A 24,251-nucleotide genomic window follows, 5' to 3' on the forward strand; every position below is an offset into this window, starting at 1 on the left:
AAAAGCAAACAGACAGTTTAAAATATTTTTGGCTGTATTTCCTCAAGAGAATACTTTCTATTATGTATTTTTCCATCATGTGGCTGTTTAGAACCAGACAGCAGAGTGGCGACATTAGGAAGAAAATGTAATAGCAACAGCGCAGCATCATATTTTTGAAACTCTCATGAAAATGTTTATTTCAGGTCCATAAATTGATTTTTCAGGGCCTTTGTCTTCCTGCTGACTGCCCAATAAAGGTGGAGGATGCTGTGGGGGAAAGGGCCAGAGGAATGGAATCACTTTGGCTTGGAATGAAATGTGAAATGGTTCTTGTGTCCACGGGTGATAGACTAAGAAAGGGGCTGGCTAACGAAAGACACATATTTTATGCATGTTGGAATATTGTGTCTTACCACATGTATAGAGAACCTAACACGTGGTTTTTTGCCTGTGTGCTAGGACTACAGTGCATGTCATAATTTGCCTGACAGTGGCTCTCTTCTTTTAATTGTTCCTTTAATAAGATAGCTATAGCAAGTCTGAGGAAATTTTATTTTAAATCACACATCTTTAGGATTTACCTTTGGACATATGCTGTTACTTAATGATATACTCAGGAACAAAAATGTTCATTTCTTTCAGAGAGGTCATATGAGATGAGATCAAATATATGGGTTCTGGAATAATAAACTGAGCTTGTATCCCACATGTCACTTACTAGCTCTGTAACCGACCATGACCAAGTTACTTCTTTGAGCCTTTGTTTCTTCATATGTCATGTGGGGATAACAATAGTGCCCATCTTGTAGGATGGTTGTGAGACTTAAATTAGATAATGGGGCTGGGCATGGTGCCTCACACCTGTAATCCCAGCACTTTGGGAGGCCGAGGCAGGGAGATTGCTTGAGCTCAGGAGTTCAAGACCAGCCTGGCCATCATGGTGAAACCCCGTGTCTGCTAAGAATACAAAAATCAGCCAGACGTGGTGGCAGGTACCTGTAATCCCAGCTACTCAGGAGGCTGAGGCAGGAGAATCGCTTGAACCTGAGAAGGCCGGCGGAGGTTGCAGTGAGCTGAGGTCGCGCCAGCCTGGGTGACGGAGCGAGATTCTGCTTTTTTGTTTGTTTGTTTGTTTGTTTAAAAAAAAAAAAAAGATTAGAGCATCTGCCAGATAGTAATCATTCATGCCACACTTATTCCTTTAGTGCTTCCTATGGGCCAGGCATCATTTTAAGCATTGGAAATTTAAGTGAAGAAAACAAATAATATCCCTATTGTCAAAGAGCTTACTTGTTGAGACAGACAGTAAACACATAAGTGAATAAATATATACGTCATCTCATATGGTAATAACTGTTATAAAGAAAACCAGCACAATGAAGGGGAGCAGAGATTTACAAGGGGTCCCTGTTTTAAAGTGGCCAGAGAAAATCTCTCTAGTAAAGGCACATTTGAACAGAGACCTAAAGGAAATGAGTGCCAGCCATGTGGATATCTCGGGGAGAGCTGGGAACAGAAAGTACAAAGGCCCCCAGGAGCTTGGCTTGATGTGTTCGGGGAACAGCAAGAATCCCAGTGTGGCTGGGACACAGAGTGATAGGACATTACCTTGGGGAGGTTGCTGGGAGCTTGTCAAGTAAGGCCTCATAAGCCATGGCGAGGAGTTTGAATTCACTCTGAGTGAGATAGGAAGCCTTATGGAGCTTTGGACAGAGGTGTGACATGATGTGACTTTGGTTTTTAAGGTGTCATTCTGCTTACCATATAGAAAACACACTGTTGGAAGAGTAGAAGGGAGACAGTCAGTAAGTGGTGGCTTTATGGCTATATGTTCTTAACCATCATTAAGAAGTATTATAGGCCAGGTACAATGGCTCATGCCTGTAATCCCAGCACCTTGGGAGGCCCAGGCAGGCAGGTTGCTTGAACCCAGGAGTTCGAGACCAGCCTAATCAACATGGTGAAACCCATCTCTACAAAAAAATACAAAAATTAGCCAGGCATAGTGGCACATGTCTGTAATCCCAGCTACTTGGGAGGCTGACGTGGGAGGATGTTTGAGCCTGGGAGGTTGAGTCCCCAGTAAGCTGTGATCATGCCACTGCACTCCAGCCTGGGCCACAGAGCAAGACCCTGTCTCAAAAAAAAAAAAAAAAAAAAGGTATGATAATCATCTAACTTTTAAATCTTTTCCTCAGGTAAATGTCTAGTACCTCAATATGTATGAATGCTTTGTTAATGCTTGTTCTTCACATGGGAAAGTTTTATAAAAGTTTTGATCAAGTGGAATGGAAAAGAACATCATTTTCATATATACGGGTATTCTTAAAATGGAAAAGCGCTCGTATTTGTTTTTTTGAAGATGTGAAATTTCTGATATTTATGTGACCTACACTCTCCCTCTAGTGGCAGTCAATGAAATACCTTGTGATTTCAGAAATAGCCAAGCTCCTCTATATAACCTTAGTGCGGAAAAGGATTCTCAAGATTTTTTTTCTTCTTTCTTTCTTTTTTTGAGACAGAGTCTCGCTCTGTCGCCCAGGCTGGAATGCAGTGGTGCAATCTCAGCTCACTGCAACCTCCGCCTCCTGGGTTAAAGTGATTCTCCTGCCTCAGCCTCCTGAGTAGCTGGGACTATAGGTGCCCGCCACCATGCCCAGCTAATTTTTTTTTTTTTTGTATTTTTGGTAGAGATGGGGTTTCGCCATGTTGGCCAGGCTGGTCTTGAACTCCTCACCTCAGGTAATCTGCCCATCTGGGCCTCCTAAAGTGCTGGCATTACAGGTGTGAGCAACCACGTCCAGTCAAGGCTTTTTTTTGTTTTTTTTTTTAACAGATGAGGAAGCTGGGGCCCAAGTAAAGGTGACTTGCCTATAGTCATTCAACTGGTTAGTAGCAGAACTGGGGTGAGACTATGACGAGTCCCATGTTCTTTCTACTACACCTTGCTATCTGTTGTTCCTATAAATGACATTGTTTCAAGAATTCATTTACCATCCACTTTTTGAGCTCTTCTTATATATTTAGTATTTTCCTAGTTCTTTGAGGCTTACAGAGAAGAATAATTTAGGGTTATTGTCCATAGGGGAACTTATAGTCTAACTGAAGAGACAGGACACACATAAGTTAAATGACAGTCTGTCAATAATACAATTAATAGTTCAAAGCAATATATGATGAAATGTCCAGTATGTGATACGGTGTACAAGTGCTGAGGGTTTGGTGAACTGAGGAACTACTGTAGACTAGAGGGCTCCTGTCTTTTTTTGGGGGGAAGGGGAAGACAGAGTCTCACTCTGTTGCCCAGGCTGGAGTGCAATGGTGCAAACTCAGCTCACTGCAACCTCTGCCTCCCGGGTTCAAGCTGTTCTCCTGCCTCAGCCTCCCGAGTAGCTGGGACTACAGACATGCACCACCATACCTGGCTAATTTTTGTATTTTTAGTGGAGACGGGGTTTCACCATGTTGGCCAGGCTGGTCTCGAACTCCTGAGCTCAAGTAATCCGCCTACCTCAGCCTCCCGAAGTGCTGGGATTGCAGGCCCGGCCTAGTTTATTATTTTATTCATTTATTCAGTAAGTCACCAAATATTTATTGATCGTGTAGTATGGGCCACACATTGTTCTGGATGCTATGAATTGAATGGGGAACAGTTTAGGCAGCATACCTTTTCCAGTTGTGGTAGAGAGACTATAAGCGAGTGCCATGAAGAAAAGAGCAGGTTAATGGGATCCAACATGACCGGAAGTACACTGTACATAGCGTTGTCAGGGAAGGCCTACTGGGGGAAATGGCATTTCAAGCTGAAAGGATGAGAGGAAGACAACCTTAGGGGGTAAAGCCATGTAAACACCTTACATCAGCATGTTTGAAGGACAGAAAAATAAAAGAAAAGACCATGTAGCTATAGTACAGTGTGCATTGTTGGGGGAGGATGGCAAGTGATGGGTTTGGAGGGACAGGCAGGGTATGTCGTAGGCATGGAAGCTTATGACAGCTCTTTGTTCGCAGTAGTTTGTTTTGCTTTGTTTTTAACAACAGAAAGATGGCAATGTCTAATTTGCATTTCAAAAAGAACACTCTGGCTGTCATGTTGAGAATAAACTACAGAGGACCGCTACTGGTAGCAGGGAATGCCCATCTCTCTTTTCTACCTGGCACTATTCTATTTATCATTCACCCTTTCCCATCTCTAAGGCCTTACCAGACATTCCCTACCCACTTGCACACTCAGTTGCACACTCAGTGGCTTCTTTGTGAATTTTGTATATCCCATGATCATGGTATTTACTGTTGATATTGCAGTTATTTAGTTCCATGTCTTTATCCCCTGTACACTGCAAACAACTTGATGGTAGAAACCATGGCCTTTATTTGTTTGGGTTTACTTTTGTTTCTGGTGTGCTTGGCTATCGGGAGTTCATTTGTTTTCCCTTTGTCGAATGAGAAAATGAATGGTTTCCCTGAAGTGGTGATTTGTACTTGCCTTGAAAGAGTGGCCAGGATTTGGCTAAAAACTATGAACAGACACAAAGGTAGGAAAGTAAATGATATATTCAAGAACAGTGAAGAAACCGGAGATACCAGTTTGGCCTTGTAGAGAACAGTGATGATTGTTTAGGCTGAAAATGCCAGTTAGGTCTGAAATAACTTGGTCTTAATACTCTAGGCCAGGATTTCTCAATCTCGGCACTATTGACATTTTGGGGTAGAATAATTCGTTGTCCATGAGGGTCTGTGTGTGCGTTATAGGATATTTAGCAGCATTGCTGGCCTCTGACCACTAGATGTCAGTATCACCCCCTGGTTGTGACCACCAAAACCGTTTCCAGACATTGCCAAATCTGTTGGGGACAAAATGGCCCCTGGTTGAGAACCACTGTCATAGGCTATGGGGAGACATCGAAAAAGTCTTGGCAGGAGGTGGTCTAATGTAACGAGTATTTGAGGAAGATTAATTTAGAAATGAGAGTTGGATGTATTGAGAGTAAAGAGAAATGGTACAGAGACCTGCTAAAGAGAAAATGATTTATACTATTTTGGTTATCGATTAGAAGGTCTTGAAGACAGATTGTGGCAAGAGTCAGGGAATCTGGGAAAGAGAACTTATGAGTTTTTTAAGTACAGAGACTTGATTTATCCACCTCTCTATTTCACCTAGCACTACACATTGAATTGATATAGAAAGATGCTCAGCGAGGTTTGTTTCCTTTTTTTGGTTGACTGGTTGAGTGAGTGAATGTGGAGAGAAGGGAAGAAAGAAGAAAGAAATTGAACAACTTTCACTATTTGTATAATTTCTCTGTATATATGATCACGTTTCTTCTTTTTGATGTTCGTAGCGCACTTATCATTGGAGACAGAGTGTTAGCACTTTGAAGGAAATGTATTATAAGATTCTTAGACTGTAAAAGTGCTTCCGTTTTGTAGTGGTAATGGTGTACAGCCAATTACATATAGAACCACTCTTTATTGAATTCCACTTAACTTGTCACCAGATTAACTGATGCCCACCTTCCCCTGCAAAAGATACAGAATGCCTGGGGGTTAGTAGATGCATCTCTAGTATCATCTCCACACATGTCTGTTCCTCCCCACTGCCCCAGGCAATTGAGTGTTGGTTTACCAGGAGTCAGTTGTCAATTTTCCAAAAACTGTTTATCCAAATTATACTTATTACCTTTAGTGTTTAACATGAAATAAAATCTGAGTAGCAAATAGAGGTGTGGATTAATTAACAAAAAGCCCCCTATCCCATGGAAAGCTCACTTTTAATTGAACTTATACGCTAGTCAATGTATTTCTCATTACTTAATTTTTTTGTTGTTTCACATGTGCAAATTTTATCATATTTCTGTTTGTTTTCATAACTAATAATGACTTAATTTTAGTGTTTGCATGCCATGGAGATCCAAGTCATGATACAGTTTCTGCCTGTAATTCTTATGCAACTCTTCCGAGTTCTCACAAATATGACTCATGAAGATGACGTTCCTATCAACTGCACCATGTGAGTTTCGGTGTTATAATACCAAGATGCTGTTTGAAATCTTTCTTATCTTTTAATAGAAGTATTCATTACTAGAAACTTCCCTCTTAGAACTGCTGTTGCTGCATTCCATAGGTTTTGGTATGTTGTGTTTTCATTGTCATTTGTCTCAAGATATTATACATTTTCCCTTTTCTTTTTTGACTCAGGAACATGTTTAATTTCCACCTATTTTGAATTTTCCACGGTTTCTCCTGTGATTGATTTCTAGTTTCATTCCATTGTGGTTGGAAACAACATTTGATATGATTTCAGTCTTCTTAAAATTCTTAACGCTTGGTGTGTAAAATTCTTAACGCTTGGTGTGTGGCCTAACATATATGGTCTAGCCTAGAGACGATTCTGTGTGTTCATGAAAAGAATGGATATTCTGTTGCTGTTGGATGGAATGTTCTGTATATGTCTGTTAGGTCTATTTGGTCTAAGTGTAGTTCAAGTCCAATATTTCCTTATTACTTTTCTGTCTGGTTGATCTGTCCATTGTTGAAAGTGGGATATTGAAGTCCTCTATTTTTATATTGCAATATATTTCTCCTTTCATGTTCATTAATATTTGCTTTATGTATTTAAAAAGATAAATATCTAAGTTCCAATTGAACTTTCTCCAATTATGTAAATGTTCTACACTTGTGTTGTTCAGTATAGCAGCCACCAGCCACATGTGGCTATTGAGCACTTCAGCTGGGGCTGGTTCAGCTGAGAAACAGAATTTTTTTTTTTTTTTTTTTGAGATGGAATTTCGCTCTTGTTGCCCCAGCTGTAGTACAATGGAGCAATCTCGGCTCACTGCAGCCTTTGCCTCCTGGGTTCAAGCGATTCTTCTGCCTCAGCTTCCCGAGTAGCTGGAATTACAGGCGCCCGCCACCATGCCCAGCTAATTTTGTATTTTTAGTAGAGATGGGGGTTTCACCGTGTTGGCCAGGCTGGTCTCAAACTCCTGATCTCAGGCGATCCACCCGCCTTGGCCTCCCAAAGTGCTGGGATTACAGGTGTGAGCCACTGCGCCCTGCAGGAACCGAATTTTTAATTGTGTTTAATTTTAATTTTAATCAATTTAAATAGACACAGGTGACTAGGGATGTATATTTAACAGAATGTGGCCCTAAGCCATCAATTTTTACTTGAAAGAATAAGGAAGTATTATTTTTATATGAAAACAAACAAGGATGTATTGTAGAGTAGAATGCACAATGCACCTGAATTTTCAAATCAAAACAGGATACTTAAATTGTGGGCTGAGTGCTGGAAGTTTCTTGCTTTGCTGCCTCTGCTGTTGCCACAACCTCTTCCACCAGACCTCACACCACAGCCACACACCGTTTGCGTGCATTGCTGCTGTTGGGGATAGTGTGGTTGAAAATGGAAGAAACTTTAGGCCAGTGGTTTTCAAAACATGGTTCCCATACCAGTAGCATCAGTATCACCTGGGAATTTAGTAAAATTGTTAATCATTGAGCTTCACTCCAGACCTACAAAATGAGAAACTCTGGGAGAAGGGCTGAGCAATGGAGTCAAAGGACCCACCACGTGCTTCTTATATGTGCTGAACTTTGAGGACACTGCTAGTCTCTCACCCCAATTATAGTTCATATCATTACACCTGCCCTAGCTCTCCCTTTTCCCCCTGTCTGTTGACATGCTTTTCATTGCCTTTCTCTCTCTCTTTTTCTTTCTTTCTTTCTTTCTTTCTTTCTTTCTTTCTTTCTTTCTTTCTTTCTTTCTTTCTTTCTTTCTTTCTTTCCTTTCTTTCTTTCCTTTCTTTCTTTCTGTCTGTCTTTCTCTCTCTCTCTCTCTCTCTCTCTCTCTCCTCCTTTTTTTTTTTTAGGTGGAGTCTCGCTCTGTCACTCAGGTTGGAGTGCTGTGGTGCAATCTTGGCTCACTGCCACCTCTGCCTCCCGGATTCAAGCGATTCTCCTACCTCAGCCTCCCAAGTAGCTGCGATTACAGGTGCCCGCCACCACACCCAGCTAATTTTTGTATTTTTAGTAGAGGCGGGGTTTCACTGTGTTGGCCAGGCTGATCTCAAACTCCTGACCTCATGATCCACCCGCCTTGTTCACCCAAAGTGCTGGGATTACAAGCATGAGCCACCGCACCCAGCCTTCATTGTGTCTTTCTATTCTCTTCCTTTTATTCTCACTAGAGGGTATCTCAATATTTATCTAATTTGAAGTCTTTTACTGCATAGTAGCTACCACCATGCTTCAGGCACATACAGAGATTTAGAAACAGACGTCACATCTGGGTTGTCAAATTAAATATCCTTCTTTTGAACTAGGAAATATATTTTATAAGACCCGAGCATGATAGATGCTGAAATCTTTCATACACTTAAACTATCACCATTATGTTTAATGCAGTCATCTCATTTTTAATTATTTAGGCAGTGTTAGATGTTTTGGGGGCTACACATGACAATCTTAAGAATCAAAATATGATAATTCATTATAGTATGACATGCTGACTCTTGTGAATGTCGTTTCAGGGTTCTCTTACATATTGTATCAAAGTGCCACGAAGAAGGCTTGGATAGTTATTTAAGATCATTCATAAAGGTTTGTGGAGTAAAGTTTCTTTCTGAGCAATTTGTTTTATGTGACAGTTTTGTCTTACAGTTCATTTTTTTGTTTGTTTATTTGTAGTATAGCTTCCGACCTGAAAAACCGAGTGCTCCTCAGGCCCAGCTGATACATGAAACCCTGGCTACTACGATGATAGCTATATTGAAACAGTCTGCAGATTTTTTATCAATAAACAAATTGCTAAAGGTGCGAACACAGGACACAACAAGGAACGAAAGCAGCCATAGACACACTTTTTTTTGATACCCTCCCGTTTCGCTTCTAGTCTTTCATCAGTTTCACATGTGACCCGTCCTCTCCCCACCACTTTGCCCATGCATCCTTTTCCTGAAGTTCTCCACAGAACCTTCTTCACCCCAGCTACCCACCCCCTGCCCTCATTTAAATGTGTAAAAGAAAGACTTTTGGATCAGATAGACCTGAGTTAGAATCCTGTATCCGTCACAAAATAGTTTTGTGACCTGGGGGCCAGTTATTTAGCATTTCTGAGCCTCCAAATCCTCATTGCTAAAATATAAGTAAAGCATTCAACACATGGTTCCTGGCACATCGTAGGCACTCAAGAAATTATAGCTGTTATTATTGTCATTATTTTTATTACTTCTTTTATTAATGGTAGAATTTCGAGTATCTTGGAGTATATCTGATTGAGGCTTCTCTCTACTCTTCAAATTATATGACGTAGGCAAACATCTAGGCTACTTAGGCTGCACAAATGTCACATCAAGGGCAGGGTTGGGGCCCAAGCTAGGTGCAGGTGGTAATAAGATTCATTGAGCATTTAAAAGCGGTAACAAGATAAACTAGAAGTTAGTTTGCTCTTAATACCATGTGTGGGCAATTAGAAACAATGGTGGGGATAAAATACTCCCCAGTGGGACAAAGGTTCCCATCCTTCCTTTGTATATTACTGGTCAACCCTGAAGTACAATAGTACCTTTTTGCTAAAACCATTTGCAGATATTCTGTGAGACTTTGATAGTGACTTGGGATCACTTGAAAATGTTAGTAAAATTCAAAGACAAGACCCATATTGATTTGTCAAACTTTGCTAAGCTTCAAAGATTTGGTAACAGTTAAAGATTTTCTTTTCTTTTTTTTTTTTTTTTTTTTTTTTAGTACTCATGGTTTTTCTTTGAAATAATTGCAAAGTCGATGGCCACATACTTGTTGGAAGAGAATAAGATTAAGGTAAGTAAATTAAGGTAAAGAATAACTTTCAGTTGGCAAATGATAATTGTATATATAAGAATAATATTTGATGTAGACAAAAAAAAAGCTAATCTTACTCTCAGATAGCCATGCCATGCAAATCCTGTTTTATATTTAAAGGCTCTGAGTGCTTAGCTTTTTCAATGTTGCTTACAAAAACAATGGCTGTATTGCGTATATCTAAGGTCTTGCAGTTGATATGTTCTCACCCATCTAATCTGCAGAGACTTTTCCACATAGATTCTTTCCTATAATCATTTGCCATGTACAACTCATTACCTTTGAATTTTTGCCTTTGTCTTATGGCTTAAAAATGTCTCTTGAGAAGACTCATTGGGTTAAATCAGACATAGCATTTGCCCATGCACGTGCAGTGTTACAAACACTTTATGCACTAGATATGATCCCGGAATGTGATGTATGCAATTTGTTGTAATTTTTAATTGTTTGAAAGGTAAAACAATTTTTCTTATTCATAGGAATCATAAAGCTAAGACTTGTGAAGTACAAAATATTTACCTTATACCTAATTATTTTTTATCAGAATTTATATAATACGTTTACTGAAATTGAAGTGCATGCATACTTTGTGTGTCAGGAAAAAAGTGGAATGAAAACTGGGATTTGTCTGTAACTCAGAAGCATGATATTCCAAAGTTGGGGCAGAACAACCCATTCTTGCTGATAACCTCAGTCAGGTAGATTATTAGAGATCCAGAGAGTTCCTGTAATTATAGAGAGTCAAGTACATCTTGAACTAGTGATGTCATTTTTAGGTTGGGAGAACAATTGTACATCAGTTTTAAGATATATTTATTTGTAGAATGTGTTTGAAAGTAAAAATGGCAACTTAGACCTTTCGGAAGTCTGACTTTTTTCTGTGCCTATTTCATTTCAGCTTCCCCGAGGCCAGAGATTTCCCGAGACATATCATCATGTCTTACATTCACTGCTTCTTGCAATAATTCCCCATGTGACTATTCGGTATGCGGAGATTCCCGAAGAGTCCAGAAATGTGAACTATAGTTTGGCTAGCTTCCTGAAGGTGAGTTAAAGGCAGCTGGAATGTGGTAAGGAACTCCTCTTCATTGACAGGAAGCCCAAGAAAAAAATTAAGCACCTTCTAGAGACTCAGCTAGGTCTTCATAAGACTACTGGGAAACTTAGGTTGCTTACAAACGTTGGCTATTGTGAACAGTGCTGCAACAAACATGGGAGTGCAGATATCTCTTTGATCTACTGATTTTCTTCCTTTTGGGTATATACCTAAGAGTAGAATGTTGGATCGTATGGTAGCTGTATTTTCAGTTATTTGAGAAACCTCCATAGAAGACATTGGCATTGGCTTGTGTTCTATGTGGCGATTCAAAAATGTGAGAGGCCGGCCGGGCACAGTAGTTCACACCTGTAATCCCAGCACTTTGGGAGGCTGAGGTGGGCGGATCACATGAGGTCAGGGGTTCGAGACCAGCCTGGCCAACATGGTGAAACCCCGTCTCTACCAAAAATACAAAAATTATCTGGGTGTAGTGGCAGGCGCCACTAGCTACTTGGGAGGCTGAGGCAGGAGAATCCCTTGAACCTGGGAGGTAGAGGGTGCAGTGAGCCGAGATCACACCACTGCACTCCAGCCTGGGCAATAGAGTGAGACTCCGTCTCAAAACAAAACAAGAAAAGATGTGAGAAGCTATCTTAGTAGTCAAATTTAACTATATATACAAGATAAAGGTGATAACAGTCATACCAGAAATACAAACAAATCTGTTCTTGATAGTGGTTGTACTAATTTACATTCCCACCAATAGGGTAGGAAGGTTCCCTTTTCTCCACATCCTCACCAACACTTGTTATTGCCTCTTTTGGATAAAAGCCGTATCTTTTAGCTTAACTGATCACAGCAAATTTGTCCCCATCCCCCATTGAAATGACGAATTGATTAAATCAGAGGACACATACAGGTGGCCTAGTCAGAAGACAAGTGTTGCTTGTTGCACACGGTGTTTTTAAACATTGTTTAAATGCTTATTTAAATGGGAGCACATACTTTCTGAAATGTAGAACATAAGCTTCTTCCATGGAGTTTAAACTTGAAGTTTACTATGTAAAGGGAACAGAACAGTTTTGGTTTAGTAGCAGCATTTACTTAATTCAAGTCAGCAAACATTGGCTTGTCTTTTTTTTTTTTTTGAGACTGAGTCTTGCTCTGTCGCCCAGGCTGGAGTGCAGTGGCGTGATCTCAGCTCACTTCAAGCTCCGCCTCCCGGGATCACACCATTCTCCTGCCTCAGCCTCCCGAGTAGCTGGGACTACTGGTGCCCGCCACCATGCCCAGCTAATTTTTTGTATTTTTTAGTAGAGATAGGGTTTCACCGTGTTAGCCAGGATGGTCTCGACCTCCTGACCTCGTGATCCGCCCACCTCAGCCTCCCAAAGTGCTGGAATTACAGGCGTGAGCCTGGCCCATTGGCTTGTCTTCTGTGTGGCAATTCAAAGATGTGAGAGGCCGTGTTAGTGGTCAAATTTGAATATATATGCAAGATAAAGGTGATAACAGTAACACCAGAAGTACAGACAAAATACTATAGAAAAACTAGAAAGGGAGAGAGAGATTATGACCAGGCAGCATGAAACAAGTAGCATAGTGCGGAGTTCCCCAGGACAAGAGTTGAGCATGTTGCAGTTAGAGGGTCCCTGAGCAAAGATGAAATTTACATGTTCAAAAATTATTTAGGGACGAGTGAAAACTCATTGTGTGATGAGTTTAGGAAGTATGAAGAAAGAGCTGGAAAGGCCATCTGGTGCCAATAACAGAAGGCCTTAAATGTCAGGTTAAGGAATTTGGACTTTGATTCATATGCAATGGAGCAACACCAAATACTTCGGAGGATACTTTTCTTGCTGTTATGATAGATGAAGTGAGGAAGAGACCCGAGCCGAGTCAGGGCAACTGATTAGAAAACCAATTGTCCGCCTGGCACAATCCACTTATCTTTTAGGCTCAGCTCTTCCCTGGCCTTTCCATGCAGTGTTGATCACCCCTTCTGTTGTTCCTCTGTCTTTTACATAGTTCTATGGCACTTCTTATTGTACACTATGTTTTCATTATGTGATTGTCTTCACTATTAGACATGATTATGGACCATGCCTTATTCCACTTTGTATTTCTCTAGAATGTAATACATTGTCTCAAACATAGTAGATCCTCTAAATGTTTGTTGGATGCTGGAATAAATAAATATGAGCCTAACTCAGTAATCCAGATGACAGGTGATGAGGGTCTGACCCTGGGCAGTGGCAGCAGAAGTGGAAAGGAGAGTATGAGATGCAAGACGCAGGTAGCTGGTTAATCAAATATTGAATTATTTGGATTTCACAGAAATATTGTAGGCACTATGAAGGATATAAAGGAAAAGATCATTCTTATTGTCCAATCTAGGTGAGATGACAGGAAAATAGTAAAATACAAGCTAATACTGAATAAAGTGTTTGAAGGGATCCATGGACCAATGTAGTTAAGGAAGATGGGATTTCATGAGAACCTTAAAGAATGAACAAGATCAGATAGAAGTAGCGATAGACTTGCTAGGTGTGGCATGAGTCAAAGACCTAGAGGTGGGAATACACAGTGCATCTCGAGGGGATAATAAGTGAATGACGGCTGAGCATGCTGGTGCCCGCCTTAGTCCCAGCTACTTGGGAGACTGAGGCAGGAGGATTGTTTGAGGCTGTAGTGCGCTATGACTGTGCTACTACACTCCAGCCTGAGTGACAGAGCAAGACTCTGCCTGTCTCTCTTTCTCTCTGGTTTTTTTTTTTTTTTTTTTTTATGTTTTGAGACAGAGTCAAAGGAAGTCAATGAGATCTGTTGGCAAATGAAGCTGGACAAGTAAGTTGGGACAAGATTGTGAGTGTTCTTGAATGCCAAGCTAAGGAGTTTGAAATTATATTAGAGACGATAGGGAACTATTGGAAGCTTTGGGGCAGGAAAATGACACGATTAGGGCTGGGACTTAGAGGTTAATCTGGAAGCAGATGGATGGAGACATGAGAGACATGAAGACGGAGGAGGTTAACTACAGTTTTTCAGTTGCAAGGTAGTGAGAGCCTTAACTAGGAGAATGACAGCAGGCAAATATGAATAACTTAGGGCTGTCACAGAGAAGAGAGGTTTTACGCCTTGACTTCACTGAACACAAAAACCCTTTTGGTCTGAATTATTAATATTTACATAGGCAAGTCTCACTTTCATCAGCTAAAAGACTACCTTACACTTCCCTTCGGAAGTGGGAGTTGACCAAAATGAGGTCAACTCACTTGGGCTTTGGGAGTTGACCAAAATGAGGAAGTGTAGCTGAATAGATTACAGATATGTATGTGTGTCTGTGTATGTATGTGTGTATATGTATAGATAAATGTGTATTTGTGTGTGTGGCTATATATCCATCTTATTCTGAAAACTGTATAATTGAGGCCCTTCAGTCCCGATTCCAGTGATGCCACTTGCCCTTTATCTTTTTCTTTAAGGTCACCTGAAGCTCAGACAGTTATCTATAAAAACAAAAATGTCTTTCTTTTTGTGTGGAACCAATTTTGAATTTTTAAAACTTTACATTTTTTAAATTTAGACTTTTAGAATTGTGTAACTAACCCTTAGTTTTGTTTTGGTTCCTACAGCGCTGTTTGACACTAATGGATAGAGGATTTATTTTCAATTTAATAAATGACTATATATCTGGATTCAGTCCCAAAGATCCTAAGGTAAGTTATGAGGACATGATCGTAGTGGATGTCAGACATCTGAGCATAAGACCAAAAGTGACATTTATTCTCTTCTAGGGGATTAGGAACTGCTGTTTTTATTTAGGTACTTGGAGTATAGACATACTTAAAAGCAAGGAATACTGGACTGTGTTTTGGGGTCCCCAGGACCCCCCATATGTTCAATAGCTCATTCTAAGGATTCACAGACTCAACATATAGCTGTATTGATGGCTAAGATTCATGAGCGTGATATGATGAGGATACTCAGCTGAATCGGGAAAGGAAAAGACATCAAATGGGGTGGGTAGCAATCCACACGCAGCCTTTCTGAACTCTTTCCCTCCTGTGAAGGGTCTCACAGAGCACAGCCTCCTTCTAGCAGTGAAAATGCACTTGTAAGTGTGCAATATTCCTGTTCAAGGAAGGCCTGTTTAAAACTCAGAGTTGAGGGGTTTTATTGAGGGCTGATTATGTGTTGGAGGCTGGTCAAAATTCCAGACTCTCAGAAAGGAAAGCAAAGCAGGTGTTCACTATAAATCACATTGTTTGTACAAACAGTCTAAGCAGGCTGACACAGAAGGCGCAACTTATCATGTAGGGAACGTTTCAAAATTTCATTTTTTAGATGCCAGCCAACAAGCAGGCCTTTTAAAGGATAGCAGTCTTGGACCTGCTATGTTAACTCTTTCCTGCACAGGTCGCATCTCAAAGTATGCTTAGAATACTAAGCACTTCTGTTGTGAAAAATAATGCGCTGTATTAAATTCTTAAAATAGCAAATGCCTACTAAATATGAGCTAATGTATCATTTCTTTCCATTTAGGTTCTGGCTGAATACAAGTTTGAATTTCTGCAAACAATTTGCAATCACGAACATTACATTCCTCTGAACTTGCCAATGGCATTTGCAAAACCTAAACTGCAGCGGGTTCAAGGCATGTATTTGCATTTTCCATCATTTGAGTTTGTTTTTTTCCATGTTTTGCTAGCGCTAGTGTAGTATAATGTTTTCTAGTTGAACCAGTCAACTTGAAGGTAAATTCAGAATTGTTACTATCTGAAGTCCTTTAATGTTTTTCTGCATTTCCTTCATAATACCAGTAATAATATTCATAGTGTGAAGAAATCAGGTGTGTTAATAGATTGCTGCTTAAACACAGATGTCAGATGCTAGTGAAATTACTTTCTGTAGTAGTGTTTGGGATCTTGTATAAGACTAAATTAAGAAAAAGACATGTAAATGCATTTCTCCTCAAAGCATCAAAAAATGTAAAGGTAGAGTAAAACAGTAACATGTTTGTGCTAAATTTATGAAATGCCTTCAGTTATCTCCATTGCTAGTTTTATTGAATGCTTTGTTGTATAGCACTATTCTTATGTTACTATGTTTTTTATTTGTCCCTTTTCTTTTCATATATTAATTAGATTTTTTTTCATTTGCGGTGGACCGTTTGACTTCAGTAGGTAGGTTTAACTCGGTTCACTCTAAATTAGCTTGCTGTTTTAGAAAACAATTGATTTGATGAATTGCTAAGATGGATGGGGGCTTTGTTTGCTTTTCAAATCCTCCCTAGCCAAGTACCCAGAAAATCTAGGAGGCAGTGTGTTTGTTTAGTTTTAAAATAAAATTGAGTGTTGCTAGAGAAATCAACTTTAAAACATCTTCCTTCAAAACACAAGTTCCTGCTGCAAGCCAGCATAGAGGCCATGAATGGGGAACTGGAAGTTACGTGTGTGTGTGTGTGTGTGTGTGTGTGTGTGTGTGTGTGAGAGAGATGTGTGTGTGTGTGTGACCTCTCTCAGGCTTTCCTCTGTCTCTTAGATGCTGTTTAATGATATCTTGGCCACAATTCTGCAGGTGTAGATAAAACCACCTGATTGGATTTATTCAAATCACCAAAGTAACAAATTGATTACCATTTGTAAAATCTACTCACATAAAGCCACCTTTGTTAGTCCTGGCCCTTATGCGTAGAAGGTGATAGGGATTCACAAAAAAGCATGACCAATGCAGGAAGAAAATAATCTGCCTTGGTCTGTGTAGAAGTATTTGCTGAGTGGTGGTTTTAGTGATGGAATTATAGCCAGTGAAAATGGAGAAAAAATATTTTTAAACCATAGTACTTCTATTCAACTACCCCCTTACTTGATTCTGAGCATGTGTAGCTCATATACTTCACCCAATATTTATTTATAACTATGAGGAAGTCAGGAAAAAGAAGGCGTGGACAGATCATCAGGATTTAGGATTAAATTGGACTACTCGCAGCATTTATTAAGTCCCAGCTGAATATAAAGCATTATATTAAGTGCTGAACAGGCCAAAAGAGAAATAGAAAACATATTCTTCGGCTTCATGGCCTATCTAATTAAATAGTACTGGAGAGGAAATAAAGATAGTAGAAATCTTCCATAGAAATTACTAAACTTGGCTGGGCGCGGTGGCAAATGTCTGTAATCCCAGCACTTTGGGAGGCCAAGGCGGGTGGATCACAAGGTCAGGAGTTAGAGACCAGCCTGGCCAATATGGTGAAACCTCGTCTCTACTAAAAATACAAAAAATTAGCCGGGCATGGTGGCACATGCCTGTAGTCCCAACTACTCAGGAGGCTGAGGCAGGAGAATTGCTTAAACCTGGGAGGCAGAGGTTGCAGTGAGCCAAGATCGCGCCACTGCACTCCAGCCTGGGTGACAGAGATAGACTGTCACAAACAAACAAACAAATTACTAAACCTGATCACAATCCCCTATAAGTACTTATAAAGCAAGTCCCAACCATGATATTAACATCTGAGATTTAAAATAGGCTGAGGATCTAGGCCAGGCACAGTGGCTCATTCCTATAATCCCAGCACTTCAGGAGGCCAAGGCAGAGAGATCACCTGAGCTCAGGAGTTCGAGACCATTCTGGCCAACATGGTGAAACCCCGTCCCTACTAAAAATACAAAAAAAAATTAGTTGGGCGTGGTGGTGCTCATCTATAGTCACAGCTACTTCAGAGGCTGAGGCAGGAGAATTGCTTGAACCCGGGAGGCAGAGGTTGCAGTGAGCTGAGATTGTGCCACTGAGCTCCAGCCTGGGCAACAGAGTGAGACTCCATCTCAAATAAATAAATAAATAAAATAGACTGAGGATCTTAAAAGAAGGGAAAGACATAGTTTGAAGTGATTATTTTCTGACATAAATTATTTGTTTCTGAGTGATGATGGATTGGAATGGAATGAGACTGTTTTCCTTACTGTTCTTATGTCCCATGTATATTTTCAGCCCAATATATAATATTTACTGAAACAGTCAATACTGTCAGACTATTCAGTTGTTTAGTTTGTCTTTTCCCACTTTATAAGTATAAATGGATAAGTAAGTCAAGCATTATTGTATAGAATTTTTCAAATGTATAGTTGTGACAAAATCTCTTCAGCTATAAAGAAATCTGTTAAAACGTTGCAAAATATATAATTATCTTATTGTAGGTTGTATCATAAGATTTCTATGAGTTCAAAAGAATGCAGGGGAAAAAAAAAATCTAGGGACTTTCTTCCTGACTGAAATGATCATTAAAGTTATCGTCTAGCCCAAAATATGAGTGCTTCTGTCTTGTAAATTTTGCATGCTTATTCTAGATGATAAAAGAACTGCTCAGAATCATTAATAATAAAAATTATAGCTCTTGCTAGCATGATCACATATTATTAAATAATACAGTATTTTAATTATAATCATTTTTTGAATATTTTCATAAATGGGTTTTAAATTTCATTGTACTGCAGATTCAAATCTTGAATACAGTTTATCAGATGAGTATTGCAAGCATCACTTCTTGGTTGGTCTACTTCTGAGGGAAACTTCCATTGCTCTTCAGGACAATTATGAGATCAGATATACAGCTATCTCTGTCATAAAGAATCTTTTGATAAAACATGCATTTGACACAAGATACCAGCACAAGGTAAGGATATCCATGCAGTCATCAGTATCACACTGGTAAAGTTCTACTATGATTTTTTATAGAAGATGAAGCTTTTTTAGCAAGGAACATTATATAAGCATTGAGGAAAATTTATTTTTGCTTCAAATCACAAGGTTTTTTTTGGAGGGGGGTGGAGACAGAGTCTCACTCTGTCACCCAGGCTGGAGTGCAGTGGGATGATCTCGGCTCACTGCAACCTCTGCCTCCCAGGTTCAAGCGATTCTCCTGCCTCAGCCTCCCGAGTAGCTGGGACAAGTGCCCACCACCATGCCCGGCTAACTTTTTTTTTTTTTGGTTGAGACAGAGTCTCACTCTGTCACCCAGGCTGGAGTGCAGTGGGATGATCTCGGCTCACTGCAACCTCTGCCTCCCAGGTTCAAGCGATTCTTGTGCCCAGCCTCAAATCATTAGGTTTTTAAAAATACCATTTAGGACTGGGAGCGTGGCTCACGCCTGTAATCCCAGCACTTTGGGAGGCTGAGGTGGGTGGATCGCTTGAGGCCAGGAGTTTGAGACCAGCCTGGGTAACATGGTGAAACCTCATCTCTACTAAAAATACAAAAATTTGCTGGGCGTGGTGGCACACACCTGTAGTCTTAGTTACTTGGGAGGCTGAGACAGGAGAAGCACTTGAACTGGGGAGGCAGGAGGCGGAGGTTGCAGTGAGCTGAGATCGTGCCACTGCACTCCAGCCTGGGTGACAAGAGTGAAACTCTGTCTCAAAAAAAAAAAAAAAAAAAATATATATATATATATATATATATAGTTTAGTTAAGAAATACACTATTTTCTCAAATCATACTTAAAGAATAACATAACTGCTTCATGATTATATCAACTAAGAATGTTTAAAAATTATTCTATAAAATATATGCTTTAATACATCTTTAAATATGTATCATATAAAATATGTAATAAGTTTTCTTCTTACTGAAAAAAATGTTAATGTGATGGTGTTACTATAAATAGCTGTGGGTGTGGCTGTAAATTTTACATACATTACACTGTTTTCTATGAGTAACGGTCACAGCTGCAGTTTCTATTTACTGCACTAATTTTTTTTTTTTTTTTTTTTTTTGAGACAGAGTCTCGCTCTGTCCCCCAGGCTGGAGTGCAGTGGTATGATCTCGGCTCACTGCAACCTCTGCCTCCCAGGTTCAAGCAATTCTCCTGCCTCAGCCTCCTAAGTAGCTGGGACTACAGGTGCACGCCGCCATGCCTGGCTAATTTTTGTATTTTTAGTAGAGATGGGGTTTCACTATGTTGGCCAGGATGGTCCTCATTTCCTGACCTCATGATCCGCCCCAGTCAGCCTCCCAAAGTGCTGGATTACAGGCGTGAGTCACCATGCCTGGCCTGTTTACTGTACTTTTAACATATATATTGAAATCTTACTGATATTAAATCCTGTTGGCTTGGAAAAGTAGAGTGCAAACTGTATGGATTTAGAAGACTCTAATTTACTTCCACGGTATCATAACTCACTCTAGGAAACATAATATTGTTTCATAATAAATAATTTATCCTTTTCTTTTTACATTCCAATATAAATAAAATTATGATGTCATTTATCATCATAGTCATTTTGGAAGGCTGACTTGGAGCTTTTATTCTTTTTCTACAGTATTCCCATTTGTCCTTTTTAAACAGAAAATGCCTGCCAGTGACATCTACTCATATTCCTTTAATTACAGTGATTTTCATACATGTAAATCTTGCTAGTTTTCTTTATGTGATTGTATCCTAAAGTAGATTTAAACTTCTTAGCTTTAAGATGTAATTCATTGCTTACTGCAGTTTGCTTTGTTTTTGACACATTATAACATACCTCCACTTAGTGTAGTTGACTCAGTTATATGCCATTTTCACTTTTTGTGAATGTTGACATTGACTTCACACAAATTAGCTGGTATGATATATCCAAATAAAAATATATCTTAAAAGTCCTGCAGTCCAATCAAACTTGGTCAAGCCTTTAAAAATGCATTATCGCTGAGTTCTGGCTAACTACTTGCTTACGCCTAGGGGTGGGGAAAAGGATCTTATGCCATGTGGAGGAAAATGTCTTTAGCCATGATTTTAAATGATTCACTGGAAAAGTACAAAATGAACTTCCCCTCTCTGAAGCAGAAAGTTGTATGTTTCTCCACTGCCTCTTCACATGAAAGTGAAAGAAAACTGGATTTTGCCAGTGGGATTCTCACCACCTAGAGGCGGAATTAAATATTTTACATCACAAATTTGGACACTTTTAACTTACTTTTTAAATTCTTAGAGCTGTATGTATACACACGCAGGTATTGTTACCTGTAAATAAGTTAGACACTCTGAGCGTTTGAGGTTTTAAACTATAGGAAAGATTGAAATGCCAAGCCTTACTACTCCTTCAGTGACTTCTGAAGCTCTTTCCTCTTTGTTCAGAGGCTTCATACAGGCATTAAATGACGATAGAGTTTTCTCCATGAGAAGTTTGTTTACTTCATGGGCTTGGTTAACCAAAGCTTCAATTCCAGATTATTGGATGAGGATATAAAAGGTCCTTTGTCTGTTTTGTGCAGTTTCCAGGCAGCCTGGGTAAGAGTTCATTTATCAAATACATCCAAGTAGAGCGTGTTTCCTATTAATGATGACACCAAGGTGAGGGATTGGAGGGAGCCTTAAGCCCCCATATTTTCCATCAGTTCTCTAAAGGGACCCCAAAGTAATACACCAAAAAAAAAAAAAAGAAAAGAAAAGAATGTTTCCTATGAAAAGCCTACTTCGAGACTCAACTCCCTAATCACTCCCACCCTTTCCAGCCAATTGCCACTCCTAAGCCCCTGCTCTTAAGAAATTTTGGTCCCTGTTATGTGTTACTCATAAACTATTTAGCAATCTCTCTCTCTGTCTTTTTTTTTTGTGACGGAGTCTCGCTCTGTAGCCCAAGCTGGAGTGCAGTGGCATGATCTCAGCTCACTGCAGCCTCCGCCTCCCAGGTTCCAGTAGTTCTCCTGCCTCAGCCTCCCGAGTAGCTGGGGTTACAGGTGTGCACCGCTACACCTGGCTAATTTTTTGTATTTTTAGTAGAGATGGGGTTTCACCATGATGGCCAGGATGGTCTTAATCTCCTGACCTCGTGATCGCCTGCCTTGGCCTCCCAAAGTGCCGGGATTACAAGTGTGAGTCACCATGCCCAGCCAGCAATGTCTCTTGTTATAATTACCATGAGACATTTTTCCTTTTCAGAACAAGAATGTTCAATATCTAACATTTACCCTGGGGCCTGTATAGTTCTTGTACCCACTACAAGTAATATTGATACCTAAGAGAATTGCAGATTCTACTTCTAGTTGGGCTGTGGGCAAATCTTTTTACCTTTTTTGAAAAAGTAATCCATATGCATGGTGAAAAACAAAAATCAAAATGCCTGTCTCCCATTCCTTACCTCCACTCACCAATTCATCTTTCCAGAAGCAACTACTCTTGTAAGTTTATTTATACTTCTATTTTACACAAGCACAAGCCTATATGATATATATGTATAAAATATAACAGAAACCATTATACATTTTTCTTTTTTCATTTAACAGTACAGCCTGAAGGTTAGATCTACTGCATTGTAAAAAGTAGCTGCATAGTATTTTATCATATGGATATACTTTATTTTATTTATCTAACTAGTCTTCTATTAATAGATTCTTTGGTTATATTCTATTTGTTGTGCAGGCGAAATTTTTAACATATTTGGCAATGACTTTATGTTTTCCTGTGTTCCTGCTTCCCTGAGAGAGTTGTAATTTCTCTTCCCCTAGAGATCACTCACTATCAGAACTAAAATGGACTCCTATTTAGAAGCCATAATATTAATAATAGCAGCTAAAATTTATTAAGGGCTCACTGTATGCCAAGCACTATTTTAAATATCTCACATTAATTGACATCATTATTATTACCCCCATTTTACCAAAGAGAAAACTATAGTTAAGTGACTTGATTGTAATCAAGTAGCTGGTAATGGGAGAACTGGGTTTTGTGCATGTCTCTAACTGCAAAATCTGTGCTGTCAGCCACTAGCTATACTGCCTTTTAAATCTCAACTTGGGACATTGAAAAATTAGAAAACCACCAAAAAAAAGGGTAATCACTAAGTGAAAAATCTTGACACCAAAGCCATGGAACAAAGGAAAGTAATGAGAGTTAAAAGGCCGGGCGCAGTGGCTCACTCCTGTAATCTCAGCACTTTGGGAGGCTGAGGAGAGCAGATCACCTGAGGTTGGGAGTTCGAGACCAGCCTGGCCAACATAGTAAAACCCTGTTTCTACTAAAAATACAAAATTAGCCAGGCGTGATGTTGGGTACCTGTAATCCCAGCTACTTGGGAGGCTGAGGCAGGGGAATCTCTTGAACCCAGGAGGCGGAGGTTGCAGTGAGCTGAGATTGTGCCTCTGCACTCCAGCCTGGCTGACAGAGTAAGACTCAGTCTCAAAAAATAAAAAATAAAAAAAAAAAGAATGAGTTAAGATGATTCGTGGTAACTGTATTCACATATTTAAAGGGTTGCCATGCAAAAGTAGAAGTAGACTTTTTCTTGTACTCGAAAGGGCAGAGCTATACCTAGGAGGTAGAACTTAAGAGGAGTGTATTTCAGATAAAGGATCTTTCTAATAGAACCCATGAAAGGGCTGGAGTTTTAAAGAAGTTTAAAAAACTGTTTGTCAAGGATACATGTAAGGGCCATTCATTCCTGCCTTCAGCAGGAAGTTGAACTAGGTTAGTGGTTCTGAAACACATCAGCATCATCTGGACCAGTCCAGACCTGGTAAATCAGAATCTTCTGGTGGTAGAGACTATTACTGATGGAGTACTATGTTGGAAGAAAGTCTGTTAAGAAGGGTTTTTGAAATTCACAAATGAAGTGCAAATGGCCAATTAACACATGAAAAATTGTTCAACCTCAATAGTAAATGCAAACTAAACAATAGTAAGAGACCAGTAATCTTCTATATTCTACATGTTGACCATTTTGCCCTAGAGGGCCTTATCTAATTCTCCAGAAAAACCTGAAGTCATGAAAGATGGAGGGCAACTCTTATGCCACCACAGCTACTATTTTCTCTGATTTGAGTGTATATACGTATCTGGCGAGGAATGTCTATAAGCTGAGGAAAGCAATAAATAAATTTGTATAAGAGGTACCACATTAATTAAGAGTCCTGGTGGTCAGTTTCATTTACATATTTACAAATATATCAATCTCCCAAGTCTTATAATTGACTTAGGGGACCAAGTTCGTATTATTGTAATTGTAGCTTTAATGGAAGCAAAAAATGTTTCTTGAATGAATACAGTAACTTACCATTTTTTCACTTCTTCCACTTACTCATTCATTCCTTCAGCTAATATGTATTGACCATCTGCTATGTGCCCAGGTACTGGGGATGAAGCAGTGAACAAGACAGACACTGTCCCTGCTCTCATGAAGCTCAATCCTCACTGGAGCTGAAAAACAGGACTAATATCATCTGCTTTCTATACCAACTTCTATTTTTTACAAAAACCTTTTACTTCATGTAGTTATGCTTGAGGGATGTAATTTGACTCTGTATCATGGATAAATCCAAATGCCAACAAAGTTCTGTGGTAATTAGTTTTCGTATAAATAGACTCATGCTTCAGTCATATGTTATGGATGTTAGCCTACTTTTTAGTCTTTAA

General features: G+C 39.6%; 1 protein-coding gene across 1 annotated transcript in view; it reads left to right on the plus strand.

The window, feature by feature from the left end:
* The window catches only part of DOCK11 (dedicator of cytokinesis 11), a 205,198-nt gene that overhangs the window by 104,703 nt on the left and 76,244 nt on the right, over positions 1 to 24,251 (plus strand). Inside the window, exons 24-31 of the mRNA XM_011977202.1 lie at positions 5,874 to 5,992; positions 8,517 to 8,586; positions 8,674 to 8,799; positions 9,733 to 9,804; positions 10,724 to 10,870; positions 14,500 to 14,583; positions 15,410 to 15,521; positions 18,358 to 18,536. Of these exons, the coding sequence (XP_011832592.1) occupies positions 5,874 to 5,992; positions 8,517 to 8,586; positions 8,674 to 8,799; positions 9,733 to 9,804; positions 10,724 to 10,870; positions 14,500 to 14,583; positions 15,410 to 15,521; positions 18,358 to 18,536 (909 nt within the window). The remainder of the gene's footprint in view (positions 1 to 5,873; positions 5,993 to 8,516; positions 8,587 to 8,673; positions 8,800 to 9,732; positions 9,805 to 10,723; positions 10,871 to 14,499; positions 14,584 to 15,409; positions 15,522 to 18,357; positions 18,537 to 24,251) is intronic.

Source organism: Mandrillus leucophaeus, unplaced genomic scaffold (genome assembly GCF_000951045.1).
Source record: "Mandrillus leucophaeus isolate KB7577 unplaced genomic scaffold, Mleu.le_1.0 Scaffold174, whole genome shotgun sequence".
NCBI classification, from domain to species: Eukaryota; Metazoa; Chordata; class Mammalia; order Primates; family Cercopithecidae; genus Mandrillus; species Mandrillus leucophaeus.